At 34.8% G+C, this 23,472-nt stretch overlaps 1 protein-coding gene across 1 annotated transcript in view; it reads left to right on the forward strand.

Moving 5' to 3' along the window:
• Positions 1–23,472, forward strand: part of LOC145682902 (uncharacterized) — a 1,185,542-nt gene that overhangs the window by 1,079,981 nt on the left and 82,089 nt on the right. Inside the window, exon 12 of the mRNA XM_081754263.1 lies at positions 4,771–4,797. Coding sequence (XP_081610389.1) covers positions 4,771–4,797 — 27 coding nt within the window. The remainder of the gene's footprint in view (positions 1–4,770; positions 4,798–23,472) is intronic.

Below are 23,472 nucleotides of genomic sequence, written 5' to 3' on the forward strand. Positions count from 1 at the left end.
ACTAATATTATGAATTTTACTCAACTAAAATTACTAATTCCGTGGAGTACGGTTTATGATTGGACGTGGAGTACCGTCAAATATTTACTGTCGAACTTACGGTACAATTCCGTCGTTTCCTCCGTTCTTCAAAGAAATCACATACATATACGGAGATGGATTACTAAGAACTTGCTATTAGAGCAGTGTGTTATTTCATAAGCATTTCGCTTCGGTTTATATTAGAATAAGGCATCATCGCACCATTCGTTGCTTGTAGGAAATTTGCGACTGAGCGCTACACCGGAATGGATATTCTAAGCAGGGTATAATTGATAGCTAGTAGTCACCATTGAATCATACCATATGACACGTTAATTCGTTTCGAATACAAGTTTTTGTATTGTACACCAGGGAAGAAAAACGAGTTCGGAATATTTCGATGGTTATATCTCCCCACACTCATTTTCTTTCCACTTTCTATCATTCTTTCAGAATTGCCTTATAATCACAGTGTACACTCCTCCACATTTCACTATTAATTTTGATGTCGCTTGCAGGCGGCCTTTAAGAAGTATTATACTATTTGAATGGAACATACAACAGAACAACACTCACAGTTTCTCTTATGGCTTTGAACCTACAACCTCTTTCATTGTGACATTCCCTACTTCCGTTAACAATATCTTAATCATACTATCGTATGTTCATGGGAGCTAGTGTTACGTCATTAACAAGTGATGTGAGCTTTATTTTACGTCGGGTCAAAGGAAAAAAGGAAAAAACAGTGTTATCTTGTCCTTGATAAGCCTGTACTTGGTTTCAGAAGATGAAAGCTATTTTGTTTTAGATGGCATACGCTTTGGACCCTACCACGTTATACTTGCTGCCCCGGGTGTATCACTCTTCACTTTATAACAGCTTCCCTTAGGTTGTCAATCTCCTTAACTTTGTCTCGCTTCGCACGCTAAAAGGAGCAATATTTTCCTGTTTCGTTTATTAAATGTTACATGTAGTGTAATTCACAGTAGTAAATGACGTTTTGTATTACATTATAGAATTTAAATACCAGTCCAAAAACTCAAGGTATATATCTTCGGTCTCTGTTAGGCGTTCGTTTGAGGAGGATGGAGCGAACGTTTTGTTTTCATATCCCTACCTTTTTACTCAAGTTATACTAAATACTGTGGACTTTACTTTCTTTACGTCTCAGAAATAGAGGTATGTGTTTTCGTGTTACCTAAGGATGTTGCTCGGTACCATTTATTATTATTAAGACAAATACATCCTCCATTCTTCATGCCGAATATTTTTTAAGCTTGCCCTCTTTCGTTAAGCTGTTTCCATTTCTCACTTTGGTTTTAATGTCACTGCTTTGTTCGTCATTCTCCTACTTTAACTAATACGCTACACTAAATACTCCGTGTTGTCTTGCTTCTTATTTTTCCCTACCCTGTTAAGCACACCTGCATTATTCTTTCACTTTTATCTCTTCTTAGTGTTTTTGTCTATGTCGATTGCATTTATTCTGTATATTAACTAAACTGGAGGTAAATTAGGGGGGTTTCTCTCTTACGCTGGCAGCTAGCGCCCTTTCCAAGGAGGTCGCATGAATTTCGTATTTTCTTTTTCTTTTCTCAGAACATTTATCGACTAACGCCAGTGCCTGTCGGACACAGTCCACTGTTTCTCCGTCGCTTATCCGTAATTCCACACATGTTAGTCATATTCGGTGTAATTATTTTCTGATACACTTTCTGTGATCCAATCGTCATCATATCCTTCAAAGTCAATATCCAACACCACAACTATCTCCGATCCTTATGAGATGTCACTATCATCATCATCATCCAAGACAGATCCAAGCCACATTCATCGTTTTAATATTTGATCCGTGTTGTTAAACAACGTTATTGCAATTTCTCAGTTATCATTATATACAATCAGACGCGACGACAACTTTCGAGATCCTGATCGTAACTCTGGAGTAGGATTGAACCCACACATAAGTGTCGAGTTTGGGGGTCGTAAATATCACGTTCCGCCAAGAGTGGGGTGGAATACGCGAAGTCTGTGGTACAAATATCATAAGTTACTTCATCTTCACTCGATTCACTTTCTTTCCAAGATGTATACTTATGTAGTTTTGTCTGAGAGAAATGAGGCTGTATCACTGTACACAAATATCTCTCCTTTACGTTCTCCCCTTCTCTGCGAGAAATCTCAGCCAAAAAATGCTGACTTGTACTGGGAATTGCAAGGCAATTACTTTCTGCAAACTTCTCGCTACTGCACGACGGTTCAAATACTTTATTCGTGTCTTCCCCATCAGACGCTTCAGCTTTTGTTGTAGCATTTGATAATCGAGTGGGAGTAGCTGGGAAGGAAGGTAATTACGGATACACTTCGCCTTCATTGGGCGGAGGATTGTTTCCGCCAGTCTGGACCTCTGACCGTTCTTCCCTCGACTTGACAGGATCTTGTTTGTCTGAACCATGGGTTAATGTGTCAGATTGAGTATGCAAAACTTGAGTTTGAATTTCATTTTGTGTACTCCGTCTATGTATCGTTGTTTTACATAGTCGTGATCGTAGCTTACGTCTTCGCTTCGAGTTTTTCACCATGTACGATAGTTGACTGGAACTGGGCACTGACCCAACCACAGTTTCATTATGTTTCGTGGGTTCAGTTGCTCTAGTGTGTTTTTCTGCATTAGTGCGTGGGACTTGTTTTAAAAAGGTAGTATACCGGGATACCTTTTTACTATTTCGTCATTGCTGTGTTAGCCGAGGGTTGTACTACTTCGATTTAACGTATCATTGTTATAACTGTGCGATATGTCTATTCAGGGGTTTCAAGACCATATGCGACATTTCTACTGTTTTTATGGGAAAATATCACTAGCAAGCGAGGGTTCGAAATACACCATAATTAGAATATCTCCCTTTTTATCTGTCGCTTCAATATGATCTTTCTGTACAAAGCGCTCATATAAATTTAAAAAATGTGCTCCTAGGATCAAATCTTACGGGGACTTGGGATCTAACAAAGCCATGTTAACGAACCTGCGTATTCTGGTCCTAGTCGTTCTTTTAAGTAGAACAGCATCGAATCACAGGTAGCTTATCTGGCAACTGTGAGCCAACACCTCGTGTTGTGACGTATCCTTTGAAATAAACGTGCATTAGAAATTTTTGGTAAGAAAGCTTGCTTCAGAATAGGCATCTGTGCTCCACTACATAGTAAGGCAACGCCCGTTCGACTCCGGTATTCGTATCCGAACGGTGGGTAACAACCCGTACCCAAAACCCAATAATCCTCGTTTCGTTCTTGTTTAAATAGGATTTCATTTTCCCCCGGTTAAGACATGACTTTAACTTTTTCTTTCATGTGCACCTCTGACTTGATCCCGTCTTTCATCTGAGTGACGAGTCCTAACCTCCCTCCCTTAATTCTACGAAACATCCAGAAATCACTCTTTCGCAACTGACTCAGAGTTTCAGCTCTTTCGAAGTTCTTCAAAAGAGGTATCCAGTCTCTCCAACTAGCTGTGTCTTTGTCCACGCTTTGTGCTGCCGTCAAGGGTACCGTTACCGCATTACTTCCCTCTAGGCATAATATCTATTACCGAAGCTTTTATCCACTTATTATCATTATTACGTGGGTTAGAAGCGGAGGTAAGGGACTTCCGGACGTAGTAAGTGAACAATTCAATGTCTGTAGCTTTTCCCGAAATGGGCGTATCAAAAAACTAGCTACAGCATTGTCTTTCTGATTAAATTTTAGCCCTAAATTGTATATCATATTACCGTATCCTCATTTAAGAAATTTGACCTTAATTCAAAATGGCGGATTTCAATACGGCTGCTGTGTAGGTCATACCTACCGTTCAACTTCCCTCTAAAACTTATATGTATCTACATGGTTGTTATTTCATTAACGCTCCGTAAAGGATAGTAAGGAACTTCTGTAGTAATCTCTAATAACCATATCACAACTCTTAAAAATTATTTAAAAAATAGAAAATATGCACCATGGCAAAAATTTCCGTCATCACAAATAATACATATATGTCCTCTATCAGCTAGCAAAAATCATTGAAATCGGAGCCGGACAATTGGGTGATGTCCCTTGTTAGAATTAACAGTTCTGTTCACTCGCATAACCACCCAGTTGAAAATGGGCTTTGTCGGAAATGATCTAGGACGTTGTAGAAATTCATGAGTTTTACTGGTAGCCAACCATTGAATATGATTCATTGAATCTTGTATTTTTTGGAATAACACATTCACAATCTGTAGGTAGTATTGGTACAATTATATTTCTAAGTATTCGTCTCTACAAGCAGTATATAATGGACAACACAATTGACGAGTTGACTTATTTTGACTTTTGTCTCTGTCATGCATACGAGTTCAAACTTATTTGCCCGACAGAGACACCAATGCTTTGCAGAAGACAATCAATTACTCATGTTTGCAGTACCTCAAAATCTGTGATAAACAAGCAATATTAAATGTTAATATTGCGACGTTTCTTAAAATAATATTCTATACAATTTTTCGCAGTGATGATATATCTGCTAAAAGTTAAAGCTGTCTCGCCCACTTAGGAAATTTTAAAGCAGCTGAAAGAAACAGCATTATTCCCAGCAACAATGCAAACAACATCCACAATTACACTTGTTATTATGCTATATGAAAATCACACATTACTATTGCTCGGAATATTAAAAATATAAATAATCCTATCAGTATGGCCTACAATTGATGTATTTACCAATAATTTCAGATGAATATCCAGAACAAGAAGTAAAAGGTGAGTACTTTCCTATTTCATTTAGTCTTTCCTTTGCAATTCCTCGTTCTTTACATAATAATAACTTAAGTCGAGAAGCAAATTTAGATTGATCCTCCTAGTACTACTTAACTTGGTAAATCGACGGAAAGTTTTTTTTTTTCATCGGTACGTACATAATATAGTATTCTCCAATGTTATTCTTAATCTAGAATGTCAGTGTAAAATATTTTCCTTATTCTAATGCAAGAAAAGTTAGCACAAAATGGAACAATACTAATATTTAATACTCGTTTTATTTTATATCTAAAGTTAACACAAACATTCAAGTTGTCCTTAGGCGATTGAAAATTTTTAATAGTAAATAAAGTGCCAAAAAAATTATAACACAGCGGGAAGTATATTTCCCTTAAAATTTGTCCTACCTTAACTTATTTTTTAAGGTGTTTATTAGTTGATTCTGTTTATTTTATTTTAATATTAGCTTTTGCCTTTCTCGAGCAAGTTCTGGATTTGGTGAACTGCGGAAAATGCTTTTCTCCATTACTTGATTTCGTACCTTACACATTTCAACATTACTTAACTAAGAGTATAGGTTTATAGAATTCCTAAATCTTACTCTCAGTTTGTACAAATTAAAGGCTTTTGGCCAAATGGTATTGATAACTTTTCTCCATGATGGCGATATCATTTTTTTAATCTTCACCTTTGTGCTGAACAAAATTTATTTATCTGGATTTTAACGGCACAAAATACGTTGGGAAAAATTCGTTCACATAGATTTTTCTTTACAAAAAAATCAAATTTTCAAATCCTTCTTTAATCGAAATAACATAGAAATGAATTTGAATATCTGTTTAAAAGTTGAAATACTGCACTTTCAAATATTGTTATACATAACCAGAAGCAACACAAAGCAGTTATCTCAAACCGGTATCTGAAGTAAGATAAGACGTTATGTATATGTATAGTTCGTGCGTGTAAGTGTAATGATTTTGGAAGTCTTTATAGTCATTCCCATCTCTTTATCACCCATTGTTACCAAACAGATGTGAATCTATACCTACCCTTTATTAGAGGAATTCAAATGAGCGTGGAACAAAACCTGAAGAACAAAGAAAAAAAATTGGCTTGAGAATCAATATCATTTCTATCTCTTCATCCCTTAAGTAGGGGCGTCACATTTTGTAATGTGAGTAGGCGCGTGGGGGTAAAATAAGTTATACACCCATTAAGTATTTTATTTCCTCACTTGCTAATGTCAATTTTCATTTGATCTTTCTTAATTGCTATCCTTATAACCTTCTCTTTATAATGGAGGATTAAGAATTCTACAAACTTCTGTGAAAATGAAAATGTTAATATGTAGTATTTTCACATGTTTTCATAGCGGTAACAAAGGTGAGATACTTATTGGATATATACATAACAGTCAGATACATATAACTCAGAAAAACTATAAAAACTATACTTTAATATCCTTTTATAACAGATTAGTTTACATTAATTTCAATATCAGGATACGGAATTTTTCTCAATATTTCAGTTTTTCAGTAAATTTCAGGTTATTTTAAAGTACAAACTTCAACTTCTAAATTTAATGAAAGTTTTGTTCGTAATACTATAATTAAGATTATTAATATTAGTAGTAGTAGTGGTTGTAATGATAGTACTAATAGTGATATAATAATCATTACGAATTTATATTTGTTGAGCATTTCGTAATTTCAATATAGATCTTACTATAGTTATACTCTTCAAGAGGTATCATTTTTAAGAAATAAACTAAAAATATTAACATGTAAAAGTTACAAATAAAATTAATATGTTAATAATTAAGTTGTAGACTTACAAACTTACAAGTATATACATAGGGGTTTTCTTTTCACTCTTTCATACACATTACTGAGACATAATCATGTGAAATGAACACGTAGTTTTTCGACATTTACTGGAAAATGAACTTACTTTCATGTCCTTCTTTTATGGACAAAAAGACAACGTCTTTCTTCTGAACTCTCTCCCGTAGAGATCTTGGAATAGATACTTCAGCATCTTTTTCTAATTGTGGCTTCAGCTGACTCATTCCAACGTCACGTAAATAAAGACGTTTTAAGACATTACTTCCTGGATGGTTTGAAAGGATTGTTCTCGGCTAGAACTGAACAAAATTCTGGACTCTTTGCAGAGTTTTCCCATCAAATATGTTTCCCATCTCTAACAACCATAATGTAAAAAAATGTCTTCTTTGACGCGTTATTCCGAACTTGTGCATTTTCCGATTCACGTAATGATTATTTTCATAATCATGACACTCCTCGTCTTAAATATCATACAGATTTGATAGTTCCAGTGATTGAGTGTGTCAAAGGGGGTTGTGGGTCAGTGGGGCAAGTTTCTGAGTGAGTCAGTGGGTCAACAGAACGAGAGCCACTGTGACCCACCACCCACCGCGACCCATCACCCACCGTGACCCACTGCAACTCACCACTAACCATGACCAACTGCGACCCACCGACTCAGTGTGATCTACCAACTCTCTCTACGCATTGCATTTACAGTATCTCCTGAAGACTGGTAAATTTGTCTGCGTTTTACATTCAACACTTTCATTTCCCTTGCTTTTCCGTTTGTTTTGCCTACTTACCTGAGGTAAGTGTGTCTAACAAAGTGAAAAAAAGAACTTCAGGCTCTTTTGGATACTGATATTTGTAATTGTAATAATAGCAATAAGACTTGGCTTGGTACTACTTGGCTTTTGAGATATGTTAGTTTTTAGAGAAGGTAACTACTGGGAAAAATACATTTTTGAATCATTGTAATATATAAATTATTAGATAAAAAATGAATGTAACTATGTGTGCCTGATCATCACGGTCAAGCAAAGTCAAATGAAAATACGTTTAGTATATACTTATGCTTTAATCCAAACAGGGATGTTATATTGCTTTTATTATAATGCATAATATCCTAAGGAGGTAGTGAGGATCCGTGTATTTGCGAAAAAAATGAGTATCTCGCAAGCCGTTAAATTTAGATGTTAATACACTACAATTGGGGAAGATGAGTGTAAACCTCCAATTTTGAATATAATTATTTACTAACATAATAAGAAAATGGTAATTAAGTAGTGATTTTTTAAAAATTTTCATGTCGATTCCACACTACAAGGACAGGTGTAATATTTGACTTTCTATGTAACCGAATGTGGTACGAAGCCTTTCAAATACTGATTGATGTGACAGGAACATGATTTATATTCTATATTTATTGTTATCATTCTACTAATACAGTGAAACATCCCTTAGCAAACACCTCTCAATAACGGGCACCTCTATAATACGGACAGATTTTTTTTATGCTGGCAAAAATACGTTCTCTTACGGAACAAAACTCTACCTTTTACGGTCACTCTCAGATACAGACGCAGACAGTCATCTCCCCAAAAACGTCTTTATAGCCTCTTCATAACGGACAGAAATTGTTCCCTGTTCTGCGACATATTACAGTATACAGAAAAGTCTTTCTCCTTCAAGTGTATCCCTCATGAGTCTAGATCTGGTGAACCATCAAACAGAACAGCTGAACTGGAAATTCTTCTCTCGTTTTTCCCCGCAATAAACTGATTTCTGGCGAAAAACCTAATAAATTTTCAATAAACAATAACACTTACGCAGGGTTAGTCGTATGGCCAGGAATTGTATGCGAAAAATCTTCCCTTCTGTAACAAATGTAGTCCTTTTTCTCTGGACCTTGCATTTTTACTGACAATTTCATAGATATCAACACAGACATTGTTTGGTTTACAATAGCATTTCATTGAGCAATGTTTCTTCTCTTACTTGTTTGGAAAAGAAACATTTCTCTTTTACTCATGATACTGGAACAAGTCTGGGTTTGAGTTTCCTGGCTTCCTTTTTCGCTTTCTCAAAAAGGATATTCTTTGTGTTTGGGGTGGGTCAATAAACATAGACACCCCAAATAGCTTGCCTTTTCAACCATTCTGCCAACGAAGATACCGCGCCATTACAGAAGCACACACACACACACACACATGTTTCTCCTCACTCATATTGAGGATTTTTAGAAGACACTTGCGAATGAATTTAGAGGAAAAGGCATGCCTTTTACATTAAACATTGTCCAGCTATAATATGAATTAACAAAAATTAATTCTCCTTCATTTCTCCCAGTAATTCAAGTATGTACTAAATAAGAGTATTTTCATATTGAATTTTACGTATTTGTGCTCATACATAATATATTTACCTTATATTACTGCATACAATTATCGTTGTGAGAAATTAAATTTCTGTAATCTTTCTATAACGGGCACAACTCAGTAACTGACAAAACTTGATGTCCCACTAGCGTCCGCTATTAAGAAGATTCACTGTACCAGTATTCATTTTATTCCTCTTAATATAGCGAGTAATATTAAATATGTAATTTACAAGAGTTTATGATTCTAATAGATTTGAATAATTTTGCATGTCTCTTCAGTATTGAAGTTACGTTTTTTTCTGAGTGGAGTTTTCTGTCAAAAAGTAAATTTAATTTTTTTCTTTTCTGACGTCGAATTTAAACAATGCCATATTTTTTTTGTACCAAATGTTTCAAGGGATGATTCCTTTAAGGATGTAACTTTGTTTTTAATTTTTTTAGTCAGTGCCTAGACTAACATAAATATAGGCCTATTCTAATTTTCCTTCATATTACTAAACGAAACCATGGGCTTTCTCACAGGCGTTATGGGCAGCGAACAGATAAAGTCTCCACTGATGAGACACACAGATATACGAAGAATACCCGTTAAACTCCGCCTCAGAAGACTGGCTATAAAAATAGACACCTAGAGATACAAGGTATTACCTGGTAACTCACCATCTCCCACCTATCTCTGAGCTATAACTGGTGAGAGGTAATCCATTTTGTAAAAGTTGTTAGAGTCTGGAGAGACTAATCTAACCATACCATTCATCTGCAACTGGCAAGGTTCAATTTCAAGCTTCAACGATCAAAAATTATCCTCATCCATCTCAGAGCTGCAACGGGCAGATCATACTCTACCTCTGAGAGGTAATGGTCAGGGAACAGGAACCCCGAAACGTCCGAGATTCGGCGGGCAGTAGATGGAATTCTAGAGGAAAAATGTAACAATGTCTACTAACTGAATAAAGAACTTTATAATAAGGAAGCTAAGATAAAAACTTGTGTTTTGTTACCGACATATTACATGGTGATGTTCCACGGTTTGCCGAGATCTTACACTGCAGGTTTTTTAATAACTAAAACCAGGATTTTGAACATTTAACAGGCACATTCCTCAACTAGTAAAGTTGATGACTTCAGTCAGGTGAATGTTCATTCCTATTACTTGTAAGAGGAAGAATACTTAGCAAGGCGGAAATAGAAAAATACAAAAATCATTATACTATGATTAAAATTCCGCTTAAAGAGCCACATTTAACTAGCTGTTCTCACCGCATAACTTGACAATCTACCTACTTTACAATCTTGGACCCTAGAAAGATAAAGGAGGTATTGGTAATATATATCGAAGAGGTAGCCTTAGAATTAGTACTAAAATTACAACAAAAAATCGGTAAAATGGACGGTTTAACTTTCAACCAGTATTCAGTATGTAGGTCAGAACATCCAATACACAAAGTCGAACTCGCGTTATTATATATTCAGCAGGGGAAGGAGAAGACGACTATCCCCTACTTTTAAAGAAAATTACTTGCAATCAACAGAATATGCTGATTTCGTGTTTCCCAAATAGGCTTAAACGCTATTAGCTACAGAAAACTGACGTCACAGAAAACAGTACACACCATAAAATTTATCTGAATACTTTAGAAGCTGCATAAGTCTTAAGGAAAAAAGAGATTATGTTGATGATAGCAGACATATATTTCCTTTAAGGCAAATATTCTAACATACTATGATAATTCATAAATGAAACTAATAATATCGTTATCGTAACTTCGTAATTGCAGCAAAATATTTCTCTCATGCAAGAATCTATTTCCTCATTGGAAGTAATCCATTTCTTTAATAAAAGCAATATTTTCCTCTATACAGTTATCTTAAGTTACATCAAATTTTACTTTTACTTTGTCAACCCTGCACCGTCGATGTGGAAAATGTTTCCCTTTTTATTCAACTTGCTCTTAACCACAGCGACTATTCCAACCTTCAGTTCAAATTCCAACTCAAAACCCTTCTTCTCAACAAATTAATAATACATGTGCTAATATTACAATAGCTGATAAAAACGACTTTGTTTCTTTGATGAACGCACAAAATGAAATGTGACAAAAAAAAAACGATCGTGATAGGATGAACATAAATCAGAGAGGAAATTCGATAACTGAACAAATAAAAATAACAATATTAAAATAAATACAGAACCGACAATAATGGAGGAAATAAGAAATATTTTCTAAAGCGTGTATGATATCTGAATTTTTTACTTTCCTCAAGCAACGACATGGTGATTCATCCTGCTGAAATAATCAGCTACAAGAAGAGAGAAACTGCTGCGCAAAGGTGCCTTCTGAGCTTAAAAACCCATTGCGGGCCACTCTTGATTAACAAGCTGGGAATGACCATCGTTCCGGCAATTCGAAATTATTGGATCTTCATGGATCTCACAACCCGATAAGTCACAGAAAAGAATACGCCGATTTAAATTCTATAGACAACAATTATTACTCAATCTAATAGTGTACTTATATATGCTGTCTGATATACTCGTACTTCATACAAAACACTGTTTCCCTCCCGAATAACTAGGACTTGTCTCCCCAATGCAATATATATAATTCAAAAGAAGCACAGCATTAAATTCTACACCGAATATTACATTTCAATATATTACTTTCATTATATTTGTAATCGGAAGCACCAGTTTTTCAAATTACTTAAGGATTTTCGTTTTAGCATCCATTTTTGCTCTTTTCGGTAAATATTTATTATTTCATTTACAAACGAAAATAGATTTTAGAAGGAATATAAATTCACTATACAAAATCACTCGTATTGTTGCATAACAGACGGGAGCAGAAACGAGTATTGAATCATTACAATGCTTTACCCCTTCACTCCACTAACACGGCAGAGCAAATACAGTCACAGATCGCAAATAATCATGCCGACAAATAACACATTCCTTTACTGAAAAGTGAGAAAAATAAAATATAACTTAGTAGTCTACTAGATGTATATATATAAATCGGTTTTAACTACCTCACCTTAGAAGCAATACCATTAAAGTTTCAGTTTGTGAAGACACTCTCATTGTTTCAAATCCAAATATTAATCCCCTCGTTTTGGACAAAAATGTTCCCCATTCCGAAAAAGTTATTCTTTATATTAATCAACATTTAAATACCCAATCCAGAAAATAGAAATGCATACAAAACCGAAAACTTAAGCTGAAGGTACTAATATATACAGCAGAACTCTTTAATATCGATATTTGAAACAAGTAGCAAATTGTTTCAATGATCGTTCATAATTTACTTTACAGGGACGTTTTCACTTACTCAGCTGTAGACAGTGGAAAATGTATAGAATGGGCACATAAGAGTAGAATAAATAAAGCTGCCAGCTTTTACAACATATCTCTCATATATCGATAGGGATATGAGAGCAAACATATAAAAATCAACACATTAGCTGTTTCTGATTCATACTCATAAACATTTTTATCTCTTCGTAATTATAAATCAATTCCAATGAATTTTATATCGTATTAAGTTTGCAAAATTACAATTTTATACTAAATATATTAGCGTTTCTTTTCAATAAGCAGAATATGTATTACATGTGTTGAAAGGAAGGAAACTGACCACCACCATGGGTATTTTGCAAAGTAATTTCAAATTTATTTTCATCCTAAGATTACATAATGCACCACGTTAGAAGTGAAATACAGGAGGCACTGTAAACATTTCCAACGCTGTACGTTGAGCTTTAAAGCTCATTCCTCTTCAACGTGGTTAATTTTACACAACATAATTAAATGATAACATCATTCGCCGCCAATATCTGTATAGCATTATTTCAATTAAATCGAAATCTTAGAGACTTTAAATTATTATTTTAGAATCTTCAAAGAGAATTTCAATGAAGTTGCGAGAAGAATAGATAAGTAGTTTCGTAGGCAAATATGGTTTGATCACTGATCATCTTAATAATCCAGTTGCATTTAGTTTCTTGCCTCTGGTGACCCGAAATTGTTCCTCAACTTTATTTTTACTTTTTCGTGTTACAATCTTCTGTTCAGAATTCGAAGCAAAATCTTTGCTGCATGAGATATGAGAGTATCAGTAATATATTCCTCATATGTCTCTGGATTCAATCTCGTAGTATCAAAATAGTGTTCAGGAAGTCTTTTGGTTAGTCGACGTTACATATATTTCATTGCAGAGTTGGAATAATTCTTTCATGCGTTCTGTACTGTATTCTTAATGAATTCGAATGATATATTATTTATTTCGTTTGCCTTTCCATTCCTAATCTCGGATATAACATTTTATATCTCATCTCAAAGAACACTTAACTGCTTTCTTTCTATTTTCCTAATACTTTTCTTTTTCATTTCTACTATCATGGTAATACCTGTAAGTTCTCTTCGCAGTTTATAGATTCCACTTCCTTTTACATTTCCTCATATTTCAGCAGTCTGTGTAATTATTTCTCGCATGTTCTTTTGTAAAACTGTCCCTTGCTCTGACTCTTTCCTTTTAAACTTGGTGCATAACCTCACGTTCATATTTCTGTCGTCTTTTGTATCAACCTTTCCTCATGTGTTCCATTTCCTTATTTCCTGCTGCATCTATTGTGTAAGCCATGGTTTCTTAACCATTTCGTATTCACGGTAACCTAATACATCTTTTCAAGACTTCTCAATGCAAATCTTAATATGTTCTTATTGTCTGTTACTACCCGCACCTATCCTTTCCACGTTTCATATTTATCATATAAATTTTCAACGAAAAATTTTCTACTTTCTTGCTTTTCAACTTTGCAGTATTCAACATGTTGTTACCTACTTCCCTTGTACATATGCTTTCAGTTAACTATCAACCTTGACCATCACAAGGTCATGATCTCAAATAATGACAGTTCGGGAAGGGTTTCCGATACCTGTCTTGAAATTAGGAGATAGTGTATCTAGTATTCCACTCCGTCTACTGAGGATTTTCATGACTATCTTCTCTTACCCTGATATAACCATCTGATGCCAATTACGTGCGCTTTCCGTCTGCAGAAAGATCTCCTGTCTTATTTCATGCAAATTATCTGCAAATTATCTTTCCCCACCTGGGTGTGTGAGTGTCTTATAATTAAACATAACTACATACTTAAAGACAAACACCAACAGACAGCCAACGAGTGCTTTCACAAACCATGAAATATTAATAGGGTACACAGACATACCAGGAATAGCTCTTACACTCCTTTACAGACTCCGCCTTCTAACAAGGGAACCTTCCGAAAATCATAGTTGCAGTGAAAGATGTGGCCTATGCCAATTGAAAGAGCTGCAACAGAGATGTTCATTCCAAAAAAATTAGCTGCCCATAGCAATAGGTTCAAGAAATATAAGGGGTGGAAGTTCGGGAAACAGCCAGGTTGGACAAGGGAGAAAAGTGCAAATTCCGCAAGAAAGAGGGGCACGGCAAAACACAATGCTGAAAAGTGATGTATGGAAAGTGACTTGCAAACAATAGGGAACAAATGAAGGCCACCAGTGGGGTTAACAGTGTTGCCAACTGCAATGAAAATACATGTTTTGCAAAGAGCACTATATGAAGTGAGTGCAATATTCAGTGTTAACCTGTCATGTAGAACATAAGATATGGCGTGTATAATCAGTGGTACAATCTAACAAAAGAGAATAGAAAAAACAGAAGTATGAAAAATACCCAAAAGACGAAGTTGGCCATAATGCGCCACATTTGATCACAAGCTGTGCATATTAGAATGAACAAAACAAGAAAGCACCCACTATGCAGGAAACCGACGTACCTAGAGTCGAAAAGAAAAACGACTTCCAAAGTTGGCAACACTGGTCATGAAAATCCAGACAATTCTAATATAGTTAGGCTACTCGCTTCACAAAAAGAAAATTCCGGCAAGAGGCATTAGCCTTCGCATCATTTGTACATGCTCGTCAACATAGTACGTGCAATTGTTCGATGAGACAATGGTCCAAACAAAAAAAAAACATTTGCAGCGAGTACAGCGGAATACTGCCAATCCGTCACACATAGTACAATGATCGCCTGTGAATGTCTCGAAACAGTACTCTAGAGGTGTCGAAACTTTTGGTGGTCTTTCTATCACATATCCACACCTGTATAAAGTAAACATAATCAAAGGCTTGATCTGCTGTGTGTTGCTGTCTGCAGTACTATCACCGCCTATATGATATATCCAGTGTGTCCCACCTAACTCTGCGACTGAAATAGTTTCAAAGCGAAAAAAATGTGTCTTATTCAGTTGTGCAGGAATGTACCCATGTCAGCGGGGGACAAACTTCTGTGAGACGCAAGTCCCCCATCATAGGTTCCCGGGGCCAACTTCAAAATTTCAAATAGCACCATCGGTCGAGATATATTTCTTTCGATAAATCTTGGAATATGCAACAACGTATATCAGAAATATTTATTTGCTATATGGGATTTCAAAATGGCCGCCAAAATATCTGCTCGGTGACAAGAACAACGTGCATTTTTGGCGGCCACTTTGATACCCGTGCTTTATATAGCAAATGTTTCTTGTAGGCGGTGTTGTATCTATCCAGAGTAATATCATCCAGCCCCTGTTCCCATTTGAAATGTTGCGGTTGCCCCCTCGAGAATTATGATGGGGGCCTTGGGGGACTTGCTTCTTACAAAGTTTTCTTGGCCCTCGACATGAATGCATTCCTGTGCAATTGGATTTGCAACATCTCTTTTCCCTTCGCAGCAATTTGACATCACAATGTTCGATGCCATGTTAAGACACAACATATATTTGTGGCGGCCATTTTGAAAAACATGCTTCATATAGCAAATGTTTATTATAGGTGTTGTTGCACATTCCATGATCTATCGAGAGAGGTACCACTCGGTCCCTGTTGCCATTTAAAAGTTTGAAGTTGGCTCCTGGGGCCCTGTGATGGGGATCCTGGGGGAACTTGCTTCTCACAGACTTCTGACATTGGTACATTCATGCACAACTGGATCCGTCACATTTTTGTTCGTTTCGCAAATCTTTCAGGTCACAAAGTTTGGTGGGACACCCTGTATATTCCCACATACGACCCAACCATGACATAATGTTTACTTATATTATCGGTTGTTGGCTCAACCCAACCATTTCATGTTCCCCGACTTGACATTGCCTCAATCACTCTAGCATTGATGCATTCTGAGTGATTCCTGTTGCCGGAATTTTCCTTTTGTGAAGCGAGTGGCCTAACTATATTAGACTTGTCTGGATGTTCATGGCCAGTGTTGCCGACTTTGGAACTCGTTTTTCTTTTCGACTGTAGGTACGTCGGTTTCCTGCATAGTTAGTGCTTCTTGTTTTGTTCATTCTAATATGCACAGCTCGTGATCAAATGTGGCGCATTATGGCCAACTTCGTCTTTTGGGTATTTTTCATACTTCTGTTTTTTCTATTCTCTTTTGTTAGATTCTACCACTGATTATACACGCCATATCTTATGTTCTACATGACAGGTTGACACTGAATATTGCACTCACTTCATATAGTGCTTTTTGCAAAACATGTACTTTTCATTGCAGTTGGCAACACTGTTAACCCCACTGGTAGCCTTCATTTGTTCCCTATTGTTTGCAAGTATCTTTCTATACATCACTTGTCAGCATTGTGTTTTGCCGTGCCCCTCTTTCTTGCAGAATTTGCACTTTTTTCCCTTGTCCAACCTGGCTGTTTCCCGAACTTCCACCCCTTATATTTCTTGGACCTATTGCTATGGGCAGCTAATTTTTTGAGAATGCTCATCTCTGTTGCAGCTCTTTGAATTGGCATAGGCCACATCTTTCACTGCAACTATCATTTTCGGAAGGTTCCCTTGTAAAACTGCATATTTATGAGGCCACCTCGAACACAAAACATCAGCTGTTAACTTTTCATCACTACCTGCCTCTTAGCTGCAACGGCCTAGTGATGGTCCCTTCTATAGAGGGAACATTGAGCGGGAGTGACTCATGTAACTAAAACTCTTTGCAGGAACGGGCAAGTGGTCTTCTGACTATCTCTGACATACGACAGGTACGAGATATTACCCTACCTCTCATTTCGAAGGGGGTAAGAAGTTCCTTTAGATCCAGCTGCGACAGACAGTGTTACTCTTAACCAGAAACAAATAATCAGAGTTGCCACGTGTAGAAGATCCAATTGTACATACAAGATATTCCTACTGACTTAGTTGTCTGTAGTATTGTGCACGAACAGTATAAACATATTTCTGAATGGAAAAGATGCTTAAAGGACCAATGTAACATTACGAAACAGTACAACATGGCTATCGTTCAGTTAATGTATGTTGCTCCCATGAAACAGAACTTGCACATGTCAAATAAATGATAAATTTTCTATGGTATAGATCAGAGTGTTTGCTAAAAAGAAACAGGATTATCAATACTTAAATTGATTTCGAATATTTTGAAAGGAAGTGGATCTTAAAGGCAATTCGGTGAACATTATATGTTAAGATGTTTCATCCCTCTAAATATTACAATGTTAGTTTATGCCTTCTGTTACACTATGGACTTACTTTATCCTTGCGTAGCATTTTACCGTAAAATTGACCAGTTAATGTTATTTTTCAACGATAGAGGTCACAGCTGTTCCAAATACTGTCAAGAGACATTCCTTTCGTATGTTTCATATGACGACAAACCAAACAAACAATGCAATGAATATCAAACGTAACACTCTTTTACAGTGCATACTGTTCTTATTGTAACTTTCCTTTTTTGTAATTCAGTGACTTCCGAGTGTAGTGAGTTGGTAAGCTATTCATTTTCTCTCACGCTGTCATCCTTTTCACTAATTTCTGTATTTGGATGAGAAGACAGAGACTTAACAATTGTCAAAACTTTATTTTTCTGTCGTGTCAACGCACGAAATTCTTATATTTCCACCTTCAACACGTAACATTAAACATAGGTAGTCAAAGTTCTGTATTTGATTAATATCCCTCTACTACTTTCTTATATATTATTTTCATCGTCTTATCATTACCATAGAAAACTCTACGTCTCCTTTCTTCGTATATATCTGAGAAGAATTTATGAACACTACTTCTGATACTTCACTATATCATTTTCGCCCTGCTCATACGACGTTAATGGTTTCAGAGTGGAGTTGACCAATAATCGAGCCGAAAATTATGAAACATTACTTGCTGAATACAATTTAGGGATGCCAATAAGGGCTCATTATAAAAAGAATCGATTTTGTATTTGCCATAGTGCCGGAAACTTGCATACTACTATGTATGTGATATGTCCAAAGTTTGAGAAAAAAATATTCCGTTTTCATTAAACCGTGGATTTCAGCAGATTTGTACCATATTGTTAAAATATGTATTATCATTGTTTTGTATACAGCTCGTAATTCATGAAACACCCATATGGTACAAATGGTAATATAGGATACCCAAAGGGTTAATAAGCAGAACATTTTTATTCGAATCGCAATAAAATCAACAAATAACTTACATCAATGAACAGAATTTCGCTTGTAAGCAAAGACTGACCTTGAATGTGAATAGGGAACAGGCTTCATGTGTATTCAGTATGATATTAATTTTTCTCTGTGGACTGCGACTGGTTCCACTGCATTTTAAAAATACTCTTAAGAAGTTCGTATTTCCGAAGTTTTGTTACTCTTATACCAGTAATATATCAAATTAATTCTTTGTCGCTAAAAAGAAGTTAAGTTCCCATTTTTAGCAATAATATATAGTCATAATGCAATGTTCTTTGTGGGTACGAATTGATTGTAAAACGAAGTTAAACAACATCAATTCAAGTGTATCAAATGCCACGGATAAAGTGACATTCGGGATATCCCCTCTATATCCTAAATTTCCTCTTAGGTTACGATTTGTCCTATCCTGATATAGCTTTTTGGTGTACGTAGAAAAAGAGATTTTTTACATGGCGGTAGGTGTAGGTTTCTTTGTGGTTGAATTAATGTTTATAATATCTGTATAAGTTAGCACAAGGTCTATCATGTATTCCTACATTGACCATAGCTTCCAACGCATAATGGGCTAAGTGAATTTCATGAAGGTTCTTTTTCTTCAGGGAAGAAACCTACCGTTTCTTTAATAGTATATATATGTCCCACCTGGGACATTGACAATAATTTTAAATTTGAAAAATGCATTAGATAGTAGAAGGGCCACTTGGCTCAGATTATTCCGTTCCCTTTCCTATCTCGAGCGCCGATTTTCTATGTGATTAAACTAATGACTTATTAGGGTACTTATGATTGAGGTGTGTTATAAATGGATCAGTATGTATAGAGAAAGGTTAGTATGTGTTTTCTTATTTCGTGTGTGATATAGCATGTATATGTGTAATGTAGTGTGTGAGCATGTATAACTAATTTACTTAAGGAAAGTACAGTATATTGTTGTTTTGATTAATCTCTATTGGTCGGTTCAAAGAAGTAAATTATTACGTAATGCAAGTTTATACTAATTCCATGAAGTTATTCCATAGTATGCTACTTTTTGTTAACAGATAATACAGTTATGTGTTATGTTATGTTATTCTATACATGTATGTGTAGAATGCAATGCGAGTATTGTGATATAGCATGCATGTGTAATTTAGTGGAGGATAGTCAATTATATTGAATTCTCATTGCATATGAAAATAATATGAAGACGAAAAGTGTAGATATACTGTGGCTTGTGTGTGAGCATGTATACCTAATTTAAGTAACTACAGTACAGTATGTTATTGTTTGATTATTCATCTCTTTTGATCAGTTCAAATAAGTAAATTAGTCCGTAATGCAGGTTTATAGTAATTCCGTGAAGTTTAGTAGTGCATAGTTTGATCACACACTACTAACATCATCTCGTGTCGCATGGAGAACTACTCGCCGCTAGTTTCTTGTTCCTCCCAGACTTAAGAATCTAGTCAACTCGAAAATTACCCTTCTTTTGTAATTAGGGACGTATATCTAGCAGTTCTGATGAATATGAACGTAGACGAACTAAATGATTAATTATCTTCTCTGAAAAGCACAATACGTTATGTAGTTTCATAATTAAATGGTTAATAAAATTAAACTTCACGTTTATTCTTAAACCGAAGTTTGCCTATATAGCATTATTCTGTCATCAGACTGCAGTTTCAAATTGTATCGCTTCGTTACATTCTGTGAACGATCGCATTCTTGTCGTTTTAAGATATAATCCCATTTAGTTAAGAGGATAGTCAATTATATTGAATTCTCATTGCAAATGAAAATAATATGAAGACGAAAAGTGTAGATATACTGTGCTTGTATTTAAAGAATGTAGCGTTAGTTCATGAATTCCTACGTACTGATAGATGTGTCATGATTTAGATAGTGCTTATTGATTATAATATAAATAGAATAAGACTGCATTGAACAGTCTTGGGGCCAAATTGTTGAGAAGGGTGTCTATAAAGAAATTTGTTTAATAGAATATGAATAAATGAATCATAAGTGATAATATATAGTGAGTGTGAATAAATAATTTGACACCTGTAAATCTACGTGCCCCTTAATGCTCTTTGCAACGAGATATTGGTTATTTATATATAATAATGATTATTTCGAGCACTGACCATTAAGTCAGAATTTAGTATGAGGCAGTGTGGTTTGTGAAAATGACGGATTATATTTGTAATTCGTGGCCTACTATTCAATCGTTATAGCGTATCTTGACTGTTTAGTCTGATTAGATGACATGAGTAGTGCTTAGGTGGCAAACGATTTCGAAAAATTTCTATATGTCTACAAAAAAGTATAACCGTTTTTCCGACATAGTTTAAATATAATCCCATATAGTTTTAATGGGATAATCCCATAGTATATTCCCATAGTTTTTCCCATATAGTTTAAATATAATCGTTTAGTTCTGCACTTGTAACAGTACTCTTCCACTTTGAATATTTTTCACGACACCTTATTCAACCAAGTTCATTACTGTTCGCAGAGTTGATGAAATAGTTAGGAGTGAATAATATAATAAATTTATGGCAGTAGAATCACTTTTTGTGTACCAAGTTGTAAACCCTTCTCCTCTTTAAATACTTTCATTATCATTAGTTTTTTAAACTAGGTAGTGATTGAAATTAAAAGACACCTCAATATTTGCACCCTTGCGGGCTGGTAGCGACTAGCAAGATTTGGGAGATAATTAACAATTACAACCATTTTTATTTTTTTAATATTTTGGCAAATAACTCTTAGAATGTTTTTCTATTTATTGATTTCATTCTAGTTTCTGAGGGGTCGGATATTTTGTATGTAGAAAGTCTAAATTGGAGACCATACTGAACTTCTGGTAAAGCCGGAGTCTTCAATGGCGATGATTGAATATGGTGGGTAGTGAATTTTCATAAAGCAATTGTCTTTATAAATATTCCGTTGTAGGCGCGGACTTGCCACGCACTTGGATATATTTATTTTAGGATATCCATTTACTAGGCCTTCCGTTTTGGCACACAAAAATATATTTGTATGTGGATTGTCATATGTTTAAATTAGACCAATTATTTTTCTAGTACTTAGTGTACTAGTGTACTTTCCTTAGGCCCGCCGCTTTTTCTTTTGTCTTCTCTATGTAACTCGTTATTCTCTAGTTCAAGATTTATTTATTTTTCCATAATCCCCCAACTTTTAACTTGAAAGGTATGTAACCATTTAACATATTTCATTGGAACCTGAATTTCCCACTGAGATGTTGCGAAACGACTCGTGGAGTTATTTGCTTTTGTCAAATATCAAGATAACTTTTTCCATCACAATTTGACCCACCGCAATAGCGAGCGATAGTTCAATATACGATTCAATGTTGGCGTTTGTTTCTTATATCGTTATCCATTTGAAATTCTCCGTTGTACTATTCGTATTTCTACTTTTCTTTCCTTTCATTACCATAGAGGTGAATGCTGTGTAGATATTTCTGCCCTTAAGCATTATTAACAATTTAGAGTCAATTATATGTATAATTTCAGTGTTTACATATTTGCCTTGCACTTTAGATATCCACCTTTTAACACATTTTGAGAATACAAATTCTTACCATTATGTGCAGATAATCGGATTTTTCTTTGTGTAGTGTTGCAACCTGAAAATTTTAATAATCGGGGTCATTGATTTGAAAGATTAAATCATTAAAAAAATATATGTATGTTGAGATATAAATATGTGTTGAATATAAATGTTATATTAAAGTAAAAAGTATAATATTGATTTAAATAATTAAATATGTGTAAAATTTCTTGGTACCTACCCCGAACTGTTAATTTTTGCGAGATTTAAAAATCGACCAATATAAAATGTTAATTGATAGTATGAAGCCACAACTTAGATATTTCCTTCAGTCTTTGTAACATGGTTAATTAATATATGTAAATGTTAATATCATCTGTTGTTATACTAACTGCATATGCTATGAAATTAATATAGGTCATTCTAACTCTAATGTATTATTAAATCTACCCACAAGTTCATAAGCCAGGAATCTTCATGTACAGTTACATTTCCATTTCACCCACCAGATACCAATTATCGAACCTAAATGGTGTTCCCACATCATTAGTTGTTATTTCAATACGAAAAGAAAACCTCCTTGAAATCAAGAAAATTCTCACTTCCTCTATAGTGTGCGAATATAACTATAATTGTGTGGACCTAATGTAATACATGGTGGTAGCTATTCGAGGTGCCAGTAAATAGACTCGATAATTAATAGAATAACAAAGTAGCCACTGAATTTAGTGACAAATTTCATTTCCTTGATTCCAGAGAATGAAAGAACGTATACATAAATAAGTTTACAAACTGAATATATGTTGTTCACAAATTATAAGAACTAGTTCATATGCGTATATTATAATAAAGTAAACTTAGAGTCATGGACACCAAAAGGGTACCTTGCAAACCCGCGATATAAAATGTCGTATAAAAATACGAGAAAAGACACGTCGAATCATCATTTCCTTTAAACTTTCATAAGAGATCCAGACTCATTTTAACCGTCATTTTAATTTCTTTAAACTTTCATACGATATATTAAAAAACGTGGTTAGTTCTTCAGCTTTACATCTGATTTTATTAAAATTCGATTTTTTTTCATCTCAGTATGAATGTCATATATATATATATATATATATATATATATATATATATATATATATATATATATATATATATATATATATATATATATATATATTATATGTCGAATGCAACGTTTATATGTATACTTATTTGAATGTTCTTAACATTTTGTGTTTCATTTCCTAATAGATGTAATAAATGTTCACTAACTGTAATTAGTAATTACTTATATCGATTCATTGTCCTCTATTTATTTGTGTGGGCTTGAATGGCTGCCAAATTTAGCTTTAGTAGTAGTAGTTTTTAAACTTGATATGCGAAAAT

This window comes from Thermobia domestica, chromosome 4, assembly GCF_964235325.1.
Source record: "Thermobia domestica chromosome 4, izTheDome1.hap1.1, whole genome shotgun sequence".
Taxonomy (NCBI): Eukaryota; Metazoa; Arthropoda; class Insecta; order Zygentoma; family Lepismatidae; genus Thermobia; species Thermobia domestica.